General features: G+C 38.6%; 1 protein-coding gene across 1 annotated transcript in view; it reads right to left on the bottom strand.

Moving 5' to 3' along the window:
- TMEM170B (transmembrane protein 170B) overlaps window positions 1–23,056 on the bottom strand; it is a 48,398-nt gene extending 25,342 nt beyond the window's left edge. Inside the window, exon 1 of the mRNA XM_012753623.2 lies at window positions 22,544–23,056. Within this exon, the coding sequence (XP_012609077.2) occupies window positions 22,544–22,640 (97 nt within the window). The 5' untranslated portion in view covers window positions 22,641–23,056. The remainder of the gene's footprint in view (window positions 1–22,543) is intronic.
- Window positions 23,057–23,765: the final 709 nt, after the last annotated feature.

Below are 23,765 nucleotides of genomic sequence, written 5' to 3'. Positions count from 1 at the left end.
ACATTCATTGTTTTGGGACTTTTAAATTTTAAGTTTGATGTTTTATAAAGCCTTAAGATATCAAAATAACCATACAACTAAAACAGAATCTCAAGTGCTTCTCTAATGGCCAGTCCAGGAGTACTCCTTCAGCAGACTGAACATAAACAAAGTACTCCACACTCAAATTTACTTTTATCTTTCTTTCTCTTTTTAAAAACCATTCTACCTATCATGGAAAAAACTGACCTCTGCTGAGAATATTTAGTGCTTTTCTAGTTTTCGTGTTATTACTATTATTGTGAACTACCTGATAGATCAACATAAGCTTGTGAGTGAACAGGGCCTGCTTCTAAGGAGTTGATCCACTCTGGATAAGCAAGTCTGTCTCAGGTCTCAATTGCTACTGGCAAACACAAGAAACCTACTGGATTAGTTCAAGTGAAAAGAACTGCAGGAACCTAAAGACTAGAGGAAAAACAGATGCCCAAGACCTTAGAGGAAGAATAGTCTAAGAGTACTAGAGTGGAATGTCCCAGCCTTTTCTTAAACTGTCTATGCTGTACACCTAGAGGCCCACAGTTTTCTCTTTTGTCAACGGGGAAAAAAGTCAAACTCTGTAAAATAATTATAAAGAGATTTACTCTGAGCCAAATTTGAGGACCATGACCCGGAGCCATGCTCAAGACTTCTTGAACTTGGTGTGGCTAGGTTACAGTCTGGTTTTATACATTTCAGGGAGACAGGGATTAAAGGAAAAGTGATAAATCAATACATGGGAGGTATAGATTGGTTGGCCTGAAAAAGTGGGCCATTCGAAGTGGTGGTGGGGGGTTGCTAACAGGTTATAGGTTGGTTTAAAAATTCTTTGACTTGTAATTGATTAAATTAGACATGAAGTTTTGTCTAGGGGCTTAGAATGTTTTAAGATAAGGAGCTGGTTTATCAGAGATAAACCACCTGGATATAGATTTGTTATGTAAATTGAGGACCTGCAAGTTTGTCTTGCATACTCTTAGGCCTGTTAATGGGTTAAAAAGGATGTCCCCAAGAAGGGAGGGGGGCATGATGAGGCATGTCTGATCTCTCTCCTCCTGGCAGACAATTTAGTTTTAGGATATTCCTTTGGCCACAAGGGGGTCCCATTCAATCAGCTGGTAGGGGGTGAGCCTTAAGATTTTATTTTAGTTCACACTTTCTACTGGTATCTCACCTAATCCAAGCTTCTAGCACTTGGGTAACAACGAAGGGAGGAAGCCAGAGGGAGACTTTGCTAGTGCCGAACAAAATACAAAGCAAACATTTAAAAAATATAATATACAAAACTGAAACTTTGCTCACGCCTGTAATCCTAGCTCTTGGGAGGCCGAGGCGGGCGGATTGCTCAAGGTCAGGAGTTCAAAACCAGCCTGAGCAAGAGCAAGACCCCGTCTCTACTATAAATAGAAAGAAATTAATTGGCCAACTGATATATATATAAAAAATTAGCCGGGCATGGTGGCGCATGCCTGTAGTCCCAGCTACTCGGGAGGCTGAGGCAGGAGGATCGCTTGAGCCCAGGAGATTGAGGTTGCTGTGAGCTAGGCTGACGCCACGGCACTCACTCTAGCCTGGGTAACAAAGCGAGACTCTGTCTCAAAAAAAAAAACAACAAAAAACTGAAACTTTGAACCATCTTATGCATACAATCACCTTAATTCACTGGGCTGCTCATGAGAATTAACTATGAGCAACTAAAATAACCTCTGGGGTAGAACCTACATAACTGTAATTTTATCAAATCTCTCAAATAATGGGGATATGAAGTAGAAAGGGAAATTACCACTCTAGGATAAAGTTACATAAGTGGTATTTACTAAAAAATCTAAAAGACATAAAACAAAACCTATCTCTTAAGACAAAGACTAACTATATTTTTTAATCCCTAAAAATACAGTCCTGAACATACAGAGCATCCAACTCTTCTAATAATGTTATTAGCAAGTTGATACTGAAAACTCACTGTATACTCAACAGACTCCATACCTCAAGATGAAAGCACCATACCTCTAAAATACTATATTTTGGAGCTGTTCATAATTTTCTACCTTCTTTACAGAAATGGTCTATGTTATATAGTTAAATAATCTGTGTTCAAATTAGTTTATTTCAAACTTTTTGCTACTCCAGCAAATCTAAGGTATAGAACCCGCTCCCACTGAGTTTTTAACAGCAATGACGTCTGAATTTGGAGAGATATCCCACATAGGGGGCTTATTAGACTCTCAAGGAGATGATAAATTTATAATTTGAAAAAGTATCCTAGATCAGGGGTCAGCAAAGTATGGCTCATGAGCCACAGACAGCCCACCACCTGTTTCTGTACAGTCTATGAGCTAAGAATGGTTTTTACATTTTGACATGTTTAAAAAAAATCAAAATAATATTTCATGACACGTAAAAATTATGCAAAATTCAAATTTCAGTGTCTATAAAGTTCTACTGGAACTAGACCTGCTCATTCATAGTAGTCTATGACTACTTTCAAGCTACAGTGGCAAAGTGAGTAGTTGTGTCAAAGACCCTATGGCCCACAAAGCCAAAAATATTTATCCTATTTACTGTTTACTAAAAATATTTTTTTTACTTTTGCTATTTACTACAAATAAATGTAAAAATATTTTACTATTTATTAAAAATAAATTACTATTACTAAAAATAGAATAGTTACTACATTTACAGAAAAAGTTTGCTGGCTCGTGCTCTAGATTATTTTGATGTATGTCCCTAGAGGCGGTGCTGTCCTGTCTGTCACTGAAAATTACAGTCATGCTACTTTCATATATTATCAGGAGTTGACACTATGAGTGTTTAATTAATGACACTTCAATGGCATATGTTCTAATACCTCAGTTTCTACAGAGCACAGTTATAAGGCTGATTCTATATAGGGGGGATATAGAATCTGAATAAGGGAGAAGGTTGTCAAGAAAGATTCCAAGAGGAGTCACTGCTACACTTCAATTTTTAAAAATTAACAGTATTTAAACAACTGAGACAGTCATGTTGGAGATGGGTGAGGGTGAGGAATGGGCCTTGGCTGTATGTTGGAGTCACTTGGGAGAACCTAAAATAAATGATGATGCCTTGATACCGCCCCTGGAAATTCTGATTTAGTTAGGTTAGGTTAGGTTAAGATATAACTTGGGCATCAGAATTTTTTAGTTTCCCAGGTTTAAATGTTTCTCATCCTCCTGTACAGCCAAGAATGAGAAACCACTGTTCTAAAACATGATGTTCAAATCACGAAATTATGTACAATAGACCACATGAACTTGTAAGAACTCTGGTTTGGTTAAAGCCAAAAAATATGGTGAGAAGAGGCTGTAAATTATAGTGGTATGCTGGAGCCAGAGTTGTTTTTGGTGGGGGCAGGGGAAAGTCTCATAGACTCTAAAGGATGAAGAATTATTGTGAAGGTTGAAGGTTATGGGGAACCAATGAAAGACTTTAAGTTATTCAGATTTACCTTTTTAAAAGATTACTCTGGCAAATATGGAAAAGTGAGACTAGAAGGAGGTAAGAGACTCTAAGAATATTTTAAGAACCCAAAGAGAAATTATGAACCGGATGTAGGCACTGGCTTTGGGATTGAAAGGAATTCAAAATATTTAGGAGCACTTGCTGATGGTCTGGATGACGGAGGAGAGGAAGATGTGACATCTGGCCTCCTAGGTTTCTGGTGTGGACAGCTGAATAGATGAAAATGCCATTAGGTTTGGAAGCATGGAAAAGTATATTTAGTCCATCTATCATACATACTGTGCCAACATTGGTGAGAAGCAAGGAGTAAAGAAAAGCAGGAAAACATCAAATAAAAAATATGAAGATCACCTATGCATTTATATTATTGATCATGTTTTAAAAATTAGTAAATCGCAAATTTGTAGTATCTCCAATTTTTTCCTAAATGCATGATTTATTTTGTCAAATTTTAAATCTATGACCACTGAAAAGAGTTATTTGATTTAAATGATACAAAGAATGTTACTGCCACTCTAACAATGGGAAAAGATAAATTAAAAAATTGTAACTTTTCTTTAGCCCTTCAGTGAGGTGAGGCTGCAAGGCAACAAAGTCACCTGAATTCCAAATAAGAAGTCCCCTAGGAGAGAGGGGACATACAAACTGTGTCACTTGGGATAAAGCACAGGTAAAGGAAGTGGGCACCATACAAGTGAGCAAGAAGAAATCAGCTAAAATTTTCACAGATTAGTAAAGACCAAGTGTGGAATAAGGTGTCACTCTTGAGTAATGGCACAAGTAACAGATACAGGAGAGTACACACTTGCTTGTGAGTACTTCATGTGTCTCTACTGGTGCACCCTAGAAAGACTGGGTTATGGCTCTCTCTTTAGAGAGAAACCACTGGTGGTGTAGACCACAGGAGGTGATCACTGCTGCCAGGGAAACACAGGAAACCTTGCTTCTTGCCACCCTTCTCGTATTCAAAGCAAATGGCTTAGCCATTGCTGGAGGGCAGCATATCCTGTCACCCTCAAGGGACAGGCAAAGCTCAACTACAGCCCCAGTTTAGGGAAAGGTAGAAGGAAAAAAACCTCTACGAGGGAGGAACAGAAATCCATCAGGACCCAGGGTCCTATTTCAAGCAGAGACCTGTTATTGCTAAGAGAAACGCAGGAAACTTCTGCCCAAGAACAATCATCTATACAAGGGTTGTCTGGAAAGTATCCAGCCATTGTTAATATAACAAGAATGGTTTGCCCGACATCTGGCAGCCAAGGAGAGTAGACTGCAAGGCACATGCATGAACAATGACAACTTCACTGTACTAGTCAGTGGGGTTAGACCCAGCTGGGTGAGCATGTGTACTGTGTGGCTGCTGCACTCTGAGAGAGCAGAGCAATAAATCTGTATCAAATTTTGCGTTAAGCTTGGACATTCCTCCGTGGAAACTATATGGATGATTCAGAAGGCTTTCAGGGACAATGCAATGAGTGCAGCACAAACAAAAGTGTGGTACAAATGCTTCAAGGATGGTAGAGAATCTCTTGAAAGTGAACCATGTTCTGGAAGTCCTGTAACAAGCAGAACGTGTGAGAATTTTGAATGTATACGAGTTAGGTTAAGAGATGCTGGGAGAACTATATGAGCTCCCAAGATGCCTACTTTGAAGGGGACCTAGGTGTTATCATCCTTTGTACAATGTTTCTTATATCTTCTTCAATAATTGTCTCTATTTTTCACATTACATGGCTGGATACTTTCCAGACAGACCTCATGTAAGGGAGACTTTGGCCACCATAGTTCAGAAAGGCAGGAATGCTGACAAAGTGCTGCTCTCTGAGACCACTGCACACAGAGCATTCCCAAGACAAAAACAGGACAGCCCCCTCATGAGCCTCACAGCAAGTAACAAGCAACAGTGACCCACCTGGGTTCTTTTGCTCAGGCATACAGAAATGGCTGAAAGCTGATAGTGGAGCACTAACACTGAGAATAACCCTGCAGTACCCAGCTCCCACCCTAAGCTCAGGGCAACAATGGCAACCTCTAGAGATTTTGAAGCATGTGATACACTGAAGGTAACCATAGCAACAAAAAACTCAAATTCAGCTCAACTCCTGAGTAGATTAAGTCAACTTTCATACTACTGGTCTAAGAGAAGTAGCAGCCCATTTTCAGGCATAAATACTACATGCCTCAGTCTTTACTATTCTACATACTAAGTCCTGTATTCAATAAAAAAAAAACAAAACTATGAGACACTCAAAAACAGGAAAAACAACCAATTCATTGTTGAGAGATAAAACAATCAACAGAAGCAGACTCAGAGATGGCCTAGATTATAGAACAACCAGAGACTTTAAAATAATTATCATTAATATGTGAAAAGCTCTAGTGAAAAGGTAAATACACATGAACAGATGTGGAATTTCAGCAAAGAGAAATTCTAAGAGTCAAATGTAAATGCTAGACATTAAAGAAAAAAGACAGATCATAAACAAAGAATTCCTTTAAAGGGCTGACCAACACACTTGACATAGGTGAGCAAAGAATCAGTGAACTTAAAGACAGACCAACTGAACTTATTCAAACTGAAATGGAAGGATAAAAGAAGCAGAAGGGACCATCCAAGAGCTATGAAACAATTTCAAATGGTTTAACATATACATACTTGGAATCCCAGAAGAAGAAAAAGAGAATCAGGAAGAAAAGATATTTGAAAATGTAATGGCTGAAAATTTTTTAAAAATAATGAAAATCATCAAACCACAAATCTAAGACTCCCGGACAATCCCTAAATACCCGACAATCCTCAAGAACCAAAACCAACAAAACAAAAATAAACCACATATATATACCTAGACACATCATAGTAAAATTCATGAAAATCAAAGATAGAGGGAAAATACTGTGGATAGTCAAAGGTAAAAAGCTGTATTACATACAGAGGAACAAAGATAAAAAGTAAGGGAAACTTCTCATCAGAAACTATCAAACCAGAAGATAACAGGGTGACATCTTTAAAATACTTAAAGGGAAAAAAAACTATAAAGCTAGAAATCTATATCCAGCATATATCTTTCAAAAACAGAGGTGAAATGAAGACTTTTTTTGTCAAAAAGAAAAAAGCTAGGGGAATCAATTGCCAGAAGACCTATGCTATAAAACATATTAAAGGAAGCTCTTCAGACAGAGGATTATGATACCAGATGGAAACTTTATTCAAAAAAATGAGCAACAAACAAGGCTAAATTGAAGGTAAATATAAAAAACATTTTTTCTTATTTTTAATCAGTCTAACATTTCAACCAGAATTAAAAATAAATTGCTGTATTTGTCCACTTGCAATCTCATTTGACATATAAGTTAAAGCTATTATAGATATTTAATAATTGTCTGCTTCTGCTTCTTAAAAGAAAAATACTGGTTTTCAAAGTTAATTGTGACACCTTCAAGAGTTGCTTTAACATAGTGCCTCTCTTAAAACTTATGGCAATACTATTTATTACCCACTTAAACTAAATTACCCTTTTGCTTGCTAATTATATAATTTCAAACTGTAAATTATATACTCACAATTGAATAGTAAAAGAAAATTCCTAGAAAAACAGGTTTTTAATTAAAAATAACTAGGATATCCATTTGCTTTAAAGAAACCAGGTTAAAGCTATTTAAAATAGTTCAAAAATTGCTCTATATGTAAGCCACAGCACCATCTTACTAAAAGATGCCATTCAATTTGTTCTTCCTCATAATTGATTAAGTAATCAATTTTTACTCCGATATAAAAGTAATTTTTACTCTGATAAAAAAGTATAAGGATTAAATGTCAAAATCTGAACCTATTATGAAATTATAAGAGTAAATTATATAATAGTTTCAATTATTACTTGTATGCCTCAAGCATCTAAAATTATACATCATATAAAAAAAGATACAGTAACAACATGTTTTTTAAAATCACTGACCTAAAAAAAAAATCTCAAGGGTACTCATGATATAACATTCCCAAGGGATATTTACACTAAATACTGAAAAATACACTTTTTACATCAATGAGTATAACTTATAATGAAACTCTCAATATAACACATCCCTAAAATTAAAACTATTATAAATAATGGACCAAATGAATGACAGATCAGGAAGTAGAAGCACAAAGAAAACTTAACAAGTAATGCAAAGCAAGGTCACACCTTAAATATTATTCTGACAGTAATCCTGAGGAAGCAATCATGCTGTACTGGGATTTAAAAAAAAAAAAGATAATTTCATAACTGGAAGGGATCTTAAATATTGAATACAGTTTCCCAAATCAAGTTTCAAGAAGGCCTAATTCTAAGAGCTCAGAGGTGTTCAGAGAACAAAGATTTCCTTGGTTCTAAGCCTCATCCTACAAATAAGCATATTAAAGGTCTGAAGAAGCCCCACTTAAAAAAGAAAGTTGGTTAACTTCAAAGATTAAAGAAACAAGTTTATAAGCAAATGCATTTTTTTCTTAACTCTTAGTAAAATATCTAACTTTTTTTCTTAACTCATAAAGTTTATAGATCATGATGCCTTCCCTTAACATCAACATGAAAATTGTTGACATTAGATTTTTATTATAGATGAGGAAACAGAAGCAGGGGAAATATGTGACTTGTCTAAAGTAAAAAAGCTAGCCAGTAGTAGTCAAGGATAAAACTCAGTTTCTTGACACATAAATTCAAGGATCCTATTGCTTCTTTACTCTTTATCTGTAGATAGAAATCCAGTATAACTACAATTATCCAAGTGGGAGGAAATTCTAATAACTGTTCATTTAATGTATTTACATAAACATTTTTAATGTTTAATTCTCCAATAAACTTTGGATTTAGTATAACCGAAGCATTTAGAATTTTTAAAATAAAGTTAACCCTTAAACAATACAGGTTTGAATTGCTATGTTAAAAGTCACTTAAAGAAAAAAACTGTGTTATCATGTCCTCTTGGAAATAAGTCATTTATATTGAAATCTTAATGTCTAGCTATGCTAAATATCCTAAATCAACTTTTATTATACATCACAACATAGCTAAAAATTGATCATAAAAAAAATTAAGGTTTTTTTAATCAGGTGTTCCCAACTCTCACACTCTCAGTAACAAGATCCCCTGAATAACAGGTTCAAAATGATGCTTCCTAGTCCCTGCTCTCAAAGATCCTAACTCTGTAGTTACGGATTGGGGACCCTGGATCTGCACAACCAGCCCCAGGTGATTCTGATATGCAGCAAGGCTTAAAAACCATAAAATAATTCATGATGGCAGATAAGAGGAGAATATTTTATAAAGAAAATTCAGTTTCACTGTTGCTAGACAGAAGACATCCAAGAGAAGCAACTCAATAAAGTCCCGGCAGTACAATCCCATAGGCAGTTCCCCTCTCCTCTCTCCACCCTCCCATAAACAGGTTCGTCCTCCACTCTTTACCTTTTTTATTGTGTTCAAAATCTTACTGCCTGGTTCTCCCTGAACTCAACGAGTCATAAAAGAACTATTTAATATTTTTTTCTAAACATTAGCTTCTCTAGACCACTGAGCTCCTCACGAGTGATGTTTGGTATTTTCATTTTTGTTTATCAGTGTTTACCAGAGACTGGCACGTACCATATAATCAAGAAATATCAAGATTAGCCCTTGAAAATGCTATACACTGCTATTTAATATAATTCTTTAAACATCAAGATAGCCTTTTGCTGTTCTAGTCACCTTCTATTTCCCTTACAGATACTTCATCCCCTCACCTGCTATGTTGGCTCTGGTCTCCCCTCTCAGAGCCTCATTCCTTTCTCCCCATTCCTACTTTTAAGACTGTCTTAGCCAGCCTGTAGGAGGCCTCCAAAGATCCCCAACCACACCCTTGTGCAGTCCCCTCCCACAATGTGCTAGTGCTGGTTTGCATGACCCACAGAATATAGCAGATTAATGGTATACCATTTCTAAGATTAGGCTATAAAAGACTTTGCAGCTTCTGTTTTGGGTTCTCTGTGTGCATATCTCTCACTCTGCAAAAACCCATGTTGTATATAGCCCTATGGAGAGACTTACGCCTCCTTCCAACAGCTGCAAGACAGTGCTTGAAAGCTGATCCTCCAGCCCCAGTCAAGTCTGCAGAAAATGCAGTCCTGGCAAACAACTCAACTGGAACACTGTAAGACCCAGAGCCAGAACCAGCAATCCTGACCATAAGAAACTGTGTGGGAAAATAAATGTTTCTTGTTTTAGGCTGCTAAATTTGGGAGTAATTTGTTACTCAGCAATAGATAACTAATCCAAAGATTGATAAGTTAATACTCACTAGAATATAAGCTTTCAAAAACAGTCACCATGTGTTATTTATCTTTGTATCTCTGACAGCACTGAATCCAATATAGTTTATTCAAGTGTTTGCTGAATTAGACTGACAGTGACAATTTTTCAAGTCAGGCTTACAATCTCTGTTACAAAGGGGCAAATATTTCTGTGCCTGTTTCCTTACTTTTAAAAACAGAGTTAATAATGGTGCCTACCTCAGGGGATTATTGTGATTAATAATACATGTACCATTCTTAACAATGCCCAGCACATTAAAAAGTGTTGGAGAAATGTTAATTACTAAAAGTAAAATTCCTAAAAAGAAAACATATCACTCTCCTTCCTTAAATCTTCCTTAAATCTGAGTATGATTTTTCTTATATAAGAATTATACAACCTGTCAGGGTAAACTGTTGGTTAAAAAAAAATAGAATTATAAAATATATGACAGAATGAAAAAAATCTAGAAAACTGATGTACATTCAAATACATGAGCTAGCATATCAAATAAAGGGTATTAATAGAATCTGTTAATGTTAATTGATCTAGCAATCTATATTCCTCAAAATTGTTTTCATTTTTTTCAAGTCCTACTACAATAAGTGCATATATGCTCCTAGATTATATTCTAAGATTTATATTTTATCACAAGCAACTGGACTCCAGGTAAAAATTTTGTTCTTCCTATTTGCATGAAACTGGTGAAAAATCTTTTTCTTTTGAGACTTAATCTACTTAGCTAAGGTCACTAGATGGAATTTGATGTCTCATGAGACCTCTTTTAAATGTGTTGCTACTGCCACTATTCTATGATTTTTTAATGCTAAAATATTTAGTCTTTAAAAATACATAATTAGGCCGGGCGCGGTGGCTCACGCCTGTAATCCTAGCTCTCTGGGAGGCCGAGGCGGGCGGATTGCTCGAGGTCAGGAGTTCGAAACCAGCCTGAGCAAGAGCGAGACCCCGTCTCTACTATAAATAGAAAGAAATTAATTGGCCAACTAATATATACAAAAAATTAGCCGGGCATGGTGGCACATGCCTGTAGTCCCAGCTACTTGGGAGGCTGAGGCAGGAGGATCCCTTGAGCCCAGGAGTTTGAGGTTGCTGTGAGCTAGGCTGACGCCACGGCACTCACTCTAGCCTGGGCAACAAAGCGAGACTCTGTCTCAAAAAAAAAAAAATACATAATTAGCCTGTCATGCATGATATATACATTAAATAATATTATATGGTCACTTTAACTATAGGAAGTAAGATGCATTCAAAATGCTTTACACAGTAACTGGCACACAGTAGTGGTCCAATAAAGACAGCATCACTGGAATTATTCATCTGATACTACTATAGCTACGATAGTACATACTGTACTCTCTGCGCTTTCCTCTTAGATCTGACCATTCTTACTTCCACTTTCCTTCCTAGTTCCAATTCCTCTTTCCCATCATCCTCCCCTCCTCCCTCATCTTCTGTTTAGGCTTCCTTTCTACAGAAAAAAAATATCCCCAGTAACTATGACTCCTCTTCATAAATTATTTTATTTTCCTGGCCCTTCCTTTCAATCATTAAAAAAAATATTTATTTTTGCTTTTATAGTTAACTACTAAAGAATCAAAATCATACTTAAGTGGTCCCAAGGCTTATTTAGAAATTGCTTTATGTTTAAGAAATGTCGTCTGGACCTTGAACTTGGTATTGCCAGAGGATATGGATTTGTGATCCAAAGATAATGAGTTATTAAAAAAGTAAAAACCTAAAGACAATCTTGACTTTTAAAAAACTGCAGCATTCTCAATAAGAGAATAAAACTGCATTCTCAATAAGATATACAGGTAAGCCTCATAAAAAGTTCAATCCTATAAGGTACCAATCATACCAGCACTTACTGTCTTTGCATCACAAAAGAGTAAGGGATTTTTCACATATTTTGCAGAAAAGTAAATTTGGGAGTCTGGCACGAATACTGAAAAGTAGCATACATCTTTAGGGCTACACTTACAAAACATAAATAACTCTAAGTAGACATTTGTACCTTTATCTACATAAACTTGCCTCCAGTAGAGCATTTGGAATGGGAACTTAACCTAATGGTAAGCTAGACACAAAGTAACACTAAGAGAAGCATACCTGCTTGTGAGTACTACTGAAGGAAGGAGATGACTGTGCCAATATGAATGTGAACAATTCCAAATATATAGACTAGATACAAACTTCTTTTCCTATTTTTTGTTTTTTCAGATACTGAATATTAAATCTAAAATGGCTTAGCAATCATAAAGTCTAAAAGGAAATGTTATGTATATGCATATCCTAAAAATTAAATAAGCACATATATACACACAAATACATACATAGATACGCAAACACATACATATATATGCATACAATAGTCCCCCTGCTTATCTGAAATTTTACTTTCGGCTTACTCAATGTTAACTGTGGTCTGAAAATAGGTGAGTGCAGTACAATAAGACATTTTGAGAGAGAGAGACCACATTCACATAACTTTTATTACAGTATAGTTATAACTGTTCTATTTTTAGTTATTACTGTAAATCTATTACTGTGTTTAACTTATAAACTTTATCATAGGTATGTAGGAAAAAATACAGTACAGTCATATGTCGCTTAGTGACAGGATACATTCTGAGAAATGCATCAGTAAGGAGACTTTGTCATTGAGCAAATCTCAGAATGTACTTACACAAACTTAGATGGTATAACCTACTACACATACGGCAGCAGTCCCCAACCTTTTTAGCACCAGGCACCACATAGTTTCACGGAAGACAATTCTTCCTTGGACAAAGTGGAGAGGGGGGTGCTTGGAGCTCACGCGGTGATGCGCGAGCCATGGGGAGTGGCTGTAAATACAGGTGAAGCTTCGCTCACTTGCCATCCACTCACCTTCTGCTATGCAGCCCACCAGGTTCCTAAGTTTAAAGGAAGAAATTTTTCCTAAGACAGCTGGGTGGGTGGGCGCGGTGGTGGTACGGGCCGTGGCCCAGTGGTTGGGAACTGCAGCTATATGGTATGGCCTATTGGACCTAGGCTACAAAGCTATACAGCATATTACTGTACTGAATACTGTAGGCAACTGCAACACAATAGTATTTGTGTATCTAAACATATCTAAATGTAGAAAAGGTGCAGTAAAAATATGGAAGACAAAAAATGGTACACTTGTATAGGGTATTTATCATGAGAGGAGCTTGCACGACTTGAAGTTGCTCTGGGTGAGTCAGTGAGTGGTGAGTGAATGTGAAGGCCTAGGATATTACTGTACACTACTGTAGACTTTATAAACACTGCACAATTAGGCTACACTAAATTTATAAAAAAAATTCTTCTTAATAAATTAACCTTATCCCCGCCGGGCACAGTGGCTCACGCCTGTAATCCTAGCATTATGGGAGGCCAAGGCAGGTGGATTGCTCAAGATCAGGAGTTCAAAACCAGCCTGAGCAAGAGCAAGGCTCCTTCTCTACTAAAAATAGAAAGAAATTAATTGGCCAACTAAAAATATATAGAAAAAATTAGCCGGGCATGGTGGCACATAGAAATATATTTTCTTTCTTTATATTCTTATTCTATAAACTGTTTTCTATTTTTAAAATTTCTTATGTTTCTGCTTCTTAAACTTTTTTGTTAAGAACTAAGACACAAACACACATGTTAGCCTAGGCCTAGACAGGCCCAGAATCATCAGTATCATTGTCTTCCTCCTCCACGTCTTCTCCCACTAGAAGGTCTTCAGGGGTAATAACACACATGGAGCTCTTATCTCCTACAACAATGCCTTCTGAAATCCTTTCTTAAGGACCTGCCTGAGACAGTTTTATAGTTACCTTTTTTTAATAAGTAGAAAGAGCATACTCTAAAATAATAAGTATAGTAAACACATAAACCAGTAACATAGTCATTTATTATCATTATCAAGTACTATTTACTGTACATAACTGTATGTGCTATACTTTTATACAACTGGAAGTGTTGTAGGATTTTTTAAACCAGCAACACCATAAACATGTAAGATGTTGTGCTATGTATGCTAAGTGTGTTATGATAGCTAAGATGTCACTAGGCAATAGGAATTTTTAAGCTCCATTATAATCTTATGAGACCAGCATCATATATGCAGTCCATTGTTGACCAAAATATCATTATGTGGTGTATATATAGGATTTGGTACCATCCATGGTTTCGGGTATCCACTGGGGATCTGGGAACATATCCCCCTTGGATAAAGAGGGAGTACTATGCGCTCGCGCGCGCGCGCGCACACACACACACACACACACAAAAGCCTTTTAACTTTTATTCCAGTTTGAATTATCAGCCTCCCAGTGCTTATTACCAATAGAAAGAGGGGAGTACCTGCCCCTACATTTTGTTGCAAACACTGACAAACCAACCTAAAGAAGGCTTTGTTTTTTTCCCAGGGCCCAATTATCCCTTTCCAACACAAGCCCAACTCTGTGTTCATCGAGGGGTTTAGGGACCCTGCTTTTTTCTAAATATTCTTTTCTAAATCCTTAGCAACCAAATTTGGGTCAGACACAAAGTTGGAAGCCAAAGTAGCTGAAGAAAATAAAAGGCAAAATAATACATTAAGTGTAGATTTTTTTAAAGTCAAGATACTATAAAAATGAAAAAGCATACACAATATTGAATATAATTTTAGAGAGAAAGTAAGGACTTAGGACACATTCAAAGAAGAAAATCTATTTGAGAAAGAAAGGAAGCCATTTATCTCTCTACTTCAGTAAACTGAAGAAGCACATAACCTATAAACAGTAAAACAATTTAGGAATCCTGTGAAATACACTCTTGGAGAAGTGATATAGAAGAAAACTGTGGCAATGGTTATTAAGTGACAGAGATGGGGGTCTCCAGGGATTAATATGCTATATATGGAATTCCCATACTATGTCTTCCAAGAGGGAAAAATATTAAAATAAATAAATACCAGGCCAAAGTTGGTAAGATTTCTAAAACTGGATATATAACAAATATGGATCACTAACTTTTTATAAAGGCAATGGCAACTTAAAATTTTAGAAAGTATTATTATTTAGTAATATCTTACATTTTCCAGTATAGTTTATTTGGTGGACAAAAATTTGTTCCATTCATACATTCTCAGGCTCAAAGAGACAAATACTCACCAGGCTAATCTTAAATATAGGTTGAATACCCCGTATCTGAAATGCTTGGGACCAAAAGTGCTTCAGATTTTGAATTCTTTCGTATTTTGGAATATTTGCATTATATTTACCAGTTGAATATAGATAATCTGAAAACATGAAATCTGACATGCTTCAATAAGCATTTCCTTTGAGTGTCACATTGGCACTCAAAAAGATTCAGATTTTGGAGCATTTCAAAGTTCAAATTTTCAGATTAATAATGCTCACCCTGTACCGCAAGACCTTCCATTTCTCAGACCTGCCTGGGTTAAGAAACTATGTGGCATAGAAAGGAAAGGCACAGAGCTAAGGGTCAGGAGACACTGGCTCCAGTCCTGCCTCTGTCATTAAATAACTGCTTGATCCCAGCCATGCCATGTCAATAATGGAGTGATATTTCAGTATTTCTAAAATGAAGTAGTCCTAGCTCTAAAACATTAAGATGTTTCTAGATTTCATCATTACTTTTTAAAAAGTTTATTTCTATCAAAGTAATGCATATACAAAACTACTTTCTAAAGGTCAGTCTCTAACATAAAACGGTCAATATAGGTGCTGGGAGTATATTGGTGGGCATAGCTGCCTTCCAAAGGTCAATATATTTTCCCATTTTGCCTATGGGATAAGGTACAAAGAGAAGAATAACATCACACCTGTTAGTTTATACACAGAAAAAAACAGAAATAAAAGTAGATTTCCCTTTCGTATGGTATTTAATTAACCTACTCTTTGTATAATCATTTCTTAAATCTGTATCACTCTAGCTCTACACTATGCTCCTTTCTATTATGTTTCATTTACAAGTTTTTTATGATGATAAAAATGTCTTCTGATTTAATAGTATGTGTTATGTGAAAAAGGTAATGACTTTTAAACTTACTAGCTATCAGCTCTAAGCAAGTTACTCTTTGCTTCAATATCTGAATCTATAAAATAAAAATAAACAATAATCCCCTCAAGATTGTTGAAAAGATTGAATAAAATACATGAAAGCATGGTACCCAGCTCTCCCCCCTCCAAAAAACTGCATTCAATAAGCATGTGTATACTTTAAAGGTATATATCACAGTTATCAATAAAAGTTGCTTAAATACCTCATTCCTCATGTTTACTCATAGATGTAACTAAAAAAAAACAATGTAAGGTAGAATGTTTAAATCATGCAACTGTTAAAAACCATTTTAAAAAATTATTTTAAAAACTCACCTCAATAAACATGTCTTTAGCATATACTATGTGCTGGGTACTATACTGCTAGGGCATAAGAATTCAAAGATGTGTAAGATAATGGTCCAATCCTTAAAAGCCGCACAGTCCAAAAGAGACAAATAAAAATTATAATGTACTGCACAGCCAAAGAAACAGTCAAGAGAGCAAACAGACAACAGACAGAATGGGAGAACATTTTTGCAAGCTACATATCCGATAAAGGGCTGATAACTAGAATCTATTTAGAATTCAGGAAAATTAGTAAGCAAGGAAAAATCAAACAACCCTATCAAAAAGTGGGCAAAGGACATGAACAGAAACTTTCCAAAAGAAGACAGAATAATGGCCAACAAAACATATGAAAAAATGCTCAACATCTCTAACCATCAGGGAAATGCAAATCAAAACTGTAATGAGATATCACTTATCTCCAGTGAGAATGGCCTTTATTAACAAGTCCCAAAACAATAAATTTTGGCATGGATGTGATGAGATAGGAACACTCCTACATTGCTGATGGGACTGCAAACTAGTTCAATCTCTGTGGAAAGCAATACAGAGAGACCTTAAAGCAATACAAGTGGATCTACCATTTGATCCAGCAATTCCATTACTGGGCATCTACCCAAAAGAACGAAAGTCACTTTATGAAAAAGACACCTGCACTCGAATGTTTATAGCAGCACAATTCATAATTGCAAAGATGTGGAAACAACCGAAGTGCCCATCAATACATGAGTGGATTAATAAAATGTGGTATATGTATACCATGGAGTACTATTCAGCTATAAAAAACAATGGTGATACAACACCTCTTATATTTTCCTGGATAGACCTGGAACCCATTCTACTAAGAGAACCATCCCAAGAATGGAAAAATAAGCACTACATGTACTGACCAGCAAATTGGTATTAACTGATCAATACCTAAGTGGACATATAGGAATAACATTTATCTGGTGTTGGGCAGGTGGGGGGGAAGGGATGGGTATATACATACATAATGAGCGTGATACACACTAAGTGGGGGATGGACACGCTTGAAGCTCTGACTCGAGGGGAAAGGAGGGGCAAGGGCAATATACATAACCTTAACATTTGTAACCCCATAATATGCTGAAAGAAATAAAAAATAAAAATAAGTTAAAAAAAACATAAAAAAATTATCATGTAATTGAAATATACAAAAGAAGTATGTACAAAGAACAGAAGTAGCAAGATGAAGCAAGAAATTAGTTCTGCTTGAAGGGTATAAAGAGGAAGTAGCTAAAGTTGCATGGTAAAGGGGAAAGACAATACTGTAGGCAAAGACTTGGGTCTAAATACCCAGATTGGCCATTTACAAGCTATATGATTTGAGGCAACTTAATTTACCTTTCTGAGCTTCCTTGTAAATGTGCTTTGAAGAGCTATTCGGAAGATTAGAAATAACACATGTGAAGTACCTGATGCACAGCAGGTACTTGATAAATGGTAGTTGTTTTGCTTTAGGAGTTGTTTGCTTGCCTCTTTTTAATAGACTAAGTTGTAAATGGCACTGTAGGTAACATCTCTTGACTAATGATTAAAAATATTAATGCATAAGGGATCCCCAAAGTCACTGGCATGGAGAAGGCCACAATGAACTACATCACAATGTTACCACTTACACACTGCCCCTTTTTTTTTTTTTTTTTTTTTGAGACAGAGTCTCGCTTTGTTGCCTAGGCTAGAGTGAGTGCCGTGGCGTCAGGCTAGCTCACAGCAACCTCAAACTCCTTGGCTCAAGCGATCCTTCTGTCTCAGCCTCCCAAGTAGCTGGGACTACAGGCATGCGCCGCCATGCCCGGCTAATTTTTTCTATATATATTAGTTGGCCAATTAGTTTCTTTCTATTTATAGTAGAGACGGGGTCTCGCTCTTGCTCAGGCTGGTTTCGAACTCCCGACCTCGAGCGATCCGCCCGCCTCGGCCTCCCAGAGAGCTAGGATTACAGGCGTGAGCCACCGTGCCCGGCCTCACACTGCCCCTTTTTAGAATGATGTGGTTCCTAACATGTGGTACACTAAGCCACTAAAGAAGCATATTTCTAATGTTTCCTTCATTTTTACCCTGACACACAGAATTCTGCATATTCAGATCCTAGTTACTTCCTAGCAGAGGTTCTCATTCCCTCAGTCCTACCTCAATCCCAGTTTTGTTTGTTCAGTACTGTATGAAATGGCAAGGTCTGATGAGCAAATGACAAGTATTAAGATCATATTGGGAGACAGTGGAGCTAACCCTGAATTAATGACTATTATTATCAACTTAATGGGTGACTGATGGAACAGGAAGCCGCTAAAACGATTAGAATCTTAAATACTTTAAAATATTGTTAAATCTGGCCAAGAGGTAAGTTACATTTACTCTATGGCTCCCAAAGCTAACTTTCTCAAAATACCCTTTGATGAGCTAAACTAGTTATTAACATATACGAGCATACTGCCTTTTATTGTGCTTCACGGATACAGCATTTTTTACAAAGTGAAGTCTGTGGCACCCTGCATCAAGCAAGTCCATCGGTGCCATTTTTCCAACAGTATGTGTTTGCTTTGCATCTCTGTGTCACATATTGGAAATTCTTGCAACATTTCAAAGTTTTTTATTATATCTATTTTGGTGATCTGTGATCAGTAACCTTTGATGTAACTATCGTAACTGTTTTGGGGTGCCATGAACCACGCCCATATAAGATGTCAAATTGAATTGATAAATGCCGTGTGTGTTCTCATGTTCCACCAATAGGCCATTCCCTCTGTCTTTCTCCTCAGGCTTCCCTATTCTGTGAGATACAATATTGAAATTAGGCTAATAACCCTATGATGGCCTCCAAGTGTTAAGTGAAAGAAAGAGTCAAGTGTCTCTCACTTCAAGTCAAAAGCTAGAAATGATTAAGCTTAGTGAGGGAGACATGTCAAAAGATAAGAAAGGCTGAAAGTAGGGCTTCTAGTGCCAAACAGCCAAATGGTGAATGCAAAGGAAAAGTTTTTGAAAGAAATTAAAAGTGCTTCTCCAGTGAACACATAAATGAGAAGACAGCAAAACATTCGTATTGCTGATATGGAGAAAGCTTGAGTGGTCTGGATTGAAAGATTAAACCAGCTATGATATTCCCTTAAGCCAAAGCCTAATCCAGAGCAAGGCCCAAATTATCTTCAATTCTATGAAGGCTGAGAAAGGTGAGGAAGCTGTGGAAGAAAGGTTTAAAGCTAACAGAGGTTGGTTCATGAGGTTTAAGGAAATAAGCTGTCTCCATGACATTAAGTGCAAGGTGAAACAGCAAGTACTGAAGTAGAAGTAGCAGCAATTTTTAAGTTTTACAGATCTAAGATCACTGACGAAGGTGGCTACACTAAACAACAGATTTTAAATGTAGATGTAACAGCTTTATATAGAAGATGACATCTAGGACTTTCATAGTTAGAGAGAAGTCAAGGCCTGGCTTCAAAAGACAGGCTGACTCTCTTTTCAGGGGCTAATGTAGCGGGTAACTTCAAGTTGAAGACAATGCTCATTTACCATTCCAAAAATCCTAGGGCCCTAAAGAATTATGATAAATCTACTCTGCCCGTACTTTATCAATGTAACAACAAAGCCTAGATGATAGCCCACCTATTTACAGCATGATTTACTAAATATTTTAAGCCCACTGTTGATACCTACGGTTTAGAAAAAAAGATTCTTCTCAAAATATTACCGCTCATTGACAAGGCACGTGGTCACCCAAGAGCTCTAATGGAGATGTACCTACAAGAAGATTACTGTTTTCCTGCCTCCTAACACAACATCCATTATGTGGTCCATCAATCACAGAGTAATTTTGACTTTTAAGTCTTACTATTTAAGAAATACATTTTGTAAGGTAATAGCTGCTACAGATAATGATTCTTCTGATGGATCTGGACAAAGTAAACCCAAAACCTTCTGGAAAGGAAAGAAATTCACCATTCTAGATGTTATTAAGAATACTCATGATTCATGGGAGGAGGTCAAAATATCAACATTAACAGCAGTTTGGAAGTTGTTAATTTCAATCTTCATGGATGACTTTGAGGGGTTCAAGATCTCAGGGGAAGAAATAACTGCAAATGTGGCAAAAACAGCAAGAGAATTAGAAGTGGAGCCTGAATATGTGACTGAATTGCTGTAATCTCATGATCAATCTCGAATGGATGAGCAGTTAGTTGCTTCTTATGGATAAGCAAAAGTGGTTTCTCCTTTTTTTTTTTTTTTTTTTTTTAGATCAAGGGAAAGACCAGAAGAAAGTGGTTCCTTGAGATGGAATTTATTCCTGGTAAAGATGATGTGAATACTGTTGAAGTGACAACAAAGGATTAAGAATTTTACATAAAACTCAGCTGATAAAGTAGCAGGAGGGCTCAAGAGTATTGACTCTAATTTTGAAAGTTTTAAAATGTGCATTAAATGCTATCAAACAGCACTGCACACTAGAGAAATCTTTTGTGAAATGAAGAGATCAATGGGGCAAACTTCATTCTTGTCTTATTTTAATAAATGGCCACAGCCACTCCAACCTTCAGCAACCATCAACATGGAGGCAAAACCAGCCACCAGCAATAAGATTATAACTCCTGAAGGTTCATATGATCAAAGTATTTTTTAATTAAGATATGTACATTGGTTTTTCTAGACATAATGCTACTGCACACTTAATAGACTACAGTATAGTATAAATGTAACTTTCATATGCAGTGGGAAACCAAAAAATGTGTGACTCATTGTATTGCAACATTCGCTATATTGTAGTGGTCTAGAACTGAACCATCAATATCTCTGAGATGCTGTATAAATACATTTTCTTATTAAGTCCTTACTTTTCACTTCACTCCAATAAACAGAATTCATATGTTTGAAATCTAAAACAGTGCATAAACGCAAAGAAAGCCATAAATAAGATGAAACAGTTTATCTCTAAATTCAATTGAATCATGAAATGGTCTTTGTCAATTTAGGTTTTCAGAACTATAAAAACATGTTCCTGACCTGCAACCATCATCTAAAGACAGTTTGCTATAAGTTAAACCTCGAAAGTCAATCCAGAATCTACCTTAATTTCATAGTTTCCATATTCAAGGAAACTAATGTTCTTAAAGTTGTCCTTTGTGGTACATAACTCCGTAAAATTTTTCTCTATGAACATCTTTATATAAAGTATGGTATGATAAAGAATTGTTATAGAAATGTTATCTATATACAACCTATATATTATATTGGACATCTTGTCAACATAGATTATATTTATAAAATACTCATAGCACTCTTAATCAGTTTGACACAATGCATTTTTGAAATACTAATGTTCAATCAAAATTAACTGCCTTATACATTTCTAAGAATTAAATCTTTAGTATAAGGTTTTTTCCTCTAAAAATCAGGAACTGAGGAATCACCAAATTGCAATTTAATCTTTGTCTTGCAAATATTACTCTTTGGGGGGTATTTTCAAAATTCAGAACTCAGAGTTTAATATAAGCATTTCAACATAACATTAACAAAACCAGAAGTTTCTTCAGGAAGAAAACCTACAGATTAGATTAAAATATTATGTGTATTATTGCTCACTTTTACAATCAGAAATTGTAGTTATTAACATGTAGTTAAGTCCCAAGCCTTAACGAATGAAGGCAAATTCACATTATCAAATGTCACAGAAGCAGCAGCTGAGGCCGAGGGAGAGAGAGAGAGACAGACAAAAGGAAATGGGGAGAAGAGGAGATATATAAAGCGAATGCTCATTATGCACTAGACTAGACCTTGGCCCAGCCCCTGACCCATTATAATCTACTTAGTCATCTATATTGCCAAAAAAAATTAACGGTGAAGCAGATTGAACATTGTGAACGAGGAATTCAAGTTCTACATCTGGTTTGAGTTTTGCCATAAAGAAAAAAGCTAAACCAAAAACAATAAATAAATAAATAAAGATCTAAACAGCAAAAAGTGGTGTGTGTGTGGAAGGGGGAGGGGAGGAGGGTAACGAAATAAAAGCCAACTGTGCTCAAGTCTCGGCACCAAAGCTACTCCGCGCGTACTCCAGAGGCAGGCCCCCCGCGCCGGGCCGAGGCGGGGGTCGTGGATGCAACCCCGGCCACTCAGGGAAGGCGGTGGCGGGCGCCGGCGCCCCCGGAACACGCGCGGACTGGATGCGATTAACACTTTCCTCGCCGGGACCGGGGACCCGGCGCTCCCGAGCGGTGCGCACGGGGGTGGGGCGGCCAGGAGCGCTTCCCCGGCTCCGGAGGGAGAAAGGGGCAGGGGCGGCTCCGCATCCCCGTCCCCAGCGCGCGCATCAATTACCCGTGAGGTTCCTCAGCACCGTCCCGTGGGCCCAGAGGCTGAGGACCTGCTGCACCGACAGGTTGATCATGGAGTGGTCGCCCCCCTCCGCCTTCATCTTCCCCGGGGGGCGCCTGCCGCCCTCTCCTCGGGCGCCGGGCGGCGGCTGCGAGGCTCGGGGGGCGGCGGCGGGTGCGCGGCTCCTCCAGGCCGCCGCCGCCGGGGAAGGCTGCGGGGCGCCGGGCCGGTCGCTGCTGCTGCCGCCGCCGCCGCCGGGCCTCCGTGGGGGGGCCGCTCTGCGTGTCTCCCGGGCAGCCCCCTCCCCGCCGGGGAGACATTGAGGACCGCGGACGGAGGAGGGGAGGGGGCCGGGCGCTGTCCCCGCGCGGCCCCCGAGCGAGGACTCGGGCGGAGGAGGCCGCCGCCGCTCCCTCTCAGGGGCAGCGCCGCACCGCGGGGGCCGGACGCGCGAGGAGGCCGAGGTCACGCCGGGAGGCCCGGGGTGATGGGCAGCCGGCAGGTGCAGCCCCCGACGGGGCCCAGCTCATCTCCGCCGGAGGAAAAGGAGACGCGAGACCCGCAGGACACTGCGGCGGCGGCCGCCGCGGCACCTGCCGCTCCCCTACCCGCCCTCGGGTCGCCGACACTCGAGGAACCGCCCCCTCCACCCGCGGCCGCCAGCGGGCCGCTCGTGCGCGCGCGCGCGCCTCCCCACGCCCGGCCCCTCCTCCCCCGCCCTCCGCGGAGCTCCTGCGCATGCCCACTCCCCCTCTCCCCGCGACCCGCCGCCCTCGACAGCCGGTCGGCCCCAAAGCCCTCCTACTCCCTCTCCCCTCGCGCTCGAGCCCGCTCGGCTGACGGCGCCAAGCGTCGGCCCGCAGCGGGGCGGAGGGAAGCGCGGCTCTACGTCACTGGCGCCACCGCCGGGCCTCGCTGCTGATTGGTTGCTCCGGGAACAGCCTCCACGCCCCCGCCTCGTCCCCCTGCGCGTGTCCTGTGAGACCAGCTCCGCGCCCGGCTGGGGTCGCTGGGTGCGGGGCGGTACCGGAGCCCGCGCTGGAGGGGCGACCCTCGCCCACCGCGGGGGGATGCTAAACTCGGTGACATGCACGCTGTGACAGTTCATATCTTTGCCTTCGAATGAAATACTTTTGGTGAAGGTATTTGCATATAACTTTTTTGTAAAGGTGTACATATCTCAACATTTAGATTTATTAATTTGCAAATTTTTTCTGAGAGTGAA

The sequence above is a fragment of the Microcebus murinus genome, chromosome 15 (assembly GCF_040939455.1).
Source record: "Microcebus murinus isolate Inina chromosome 15, M.murinus_Inina_mat1.0, whole genome shotgun sequence".
NCBI classification, from domain to species: Eukaryota; Metazoa; Chordata; class Mammalia; order Primates; family Cheirogaleidae; genus Microcebus; species Microcebus murinus.
This window is presented reverse-complemented; position numbering and strand designations above follow the sequence as displayed.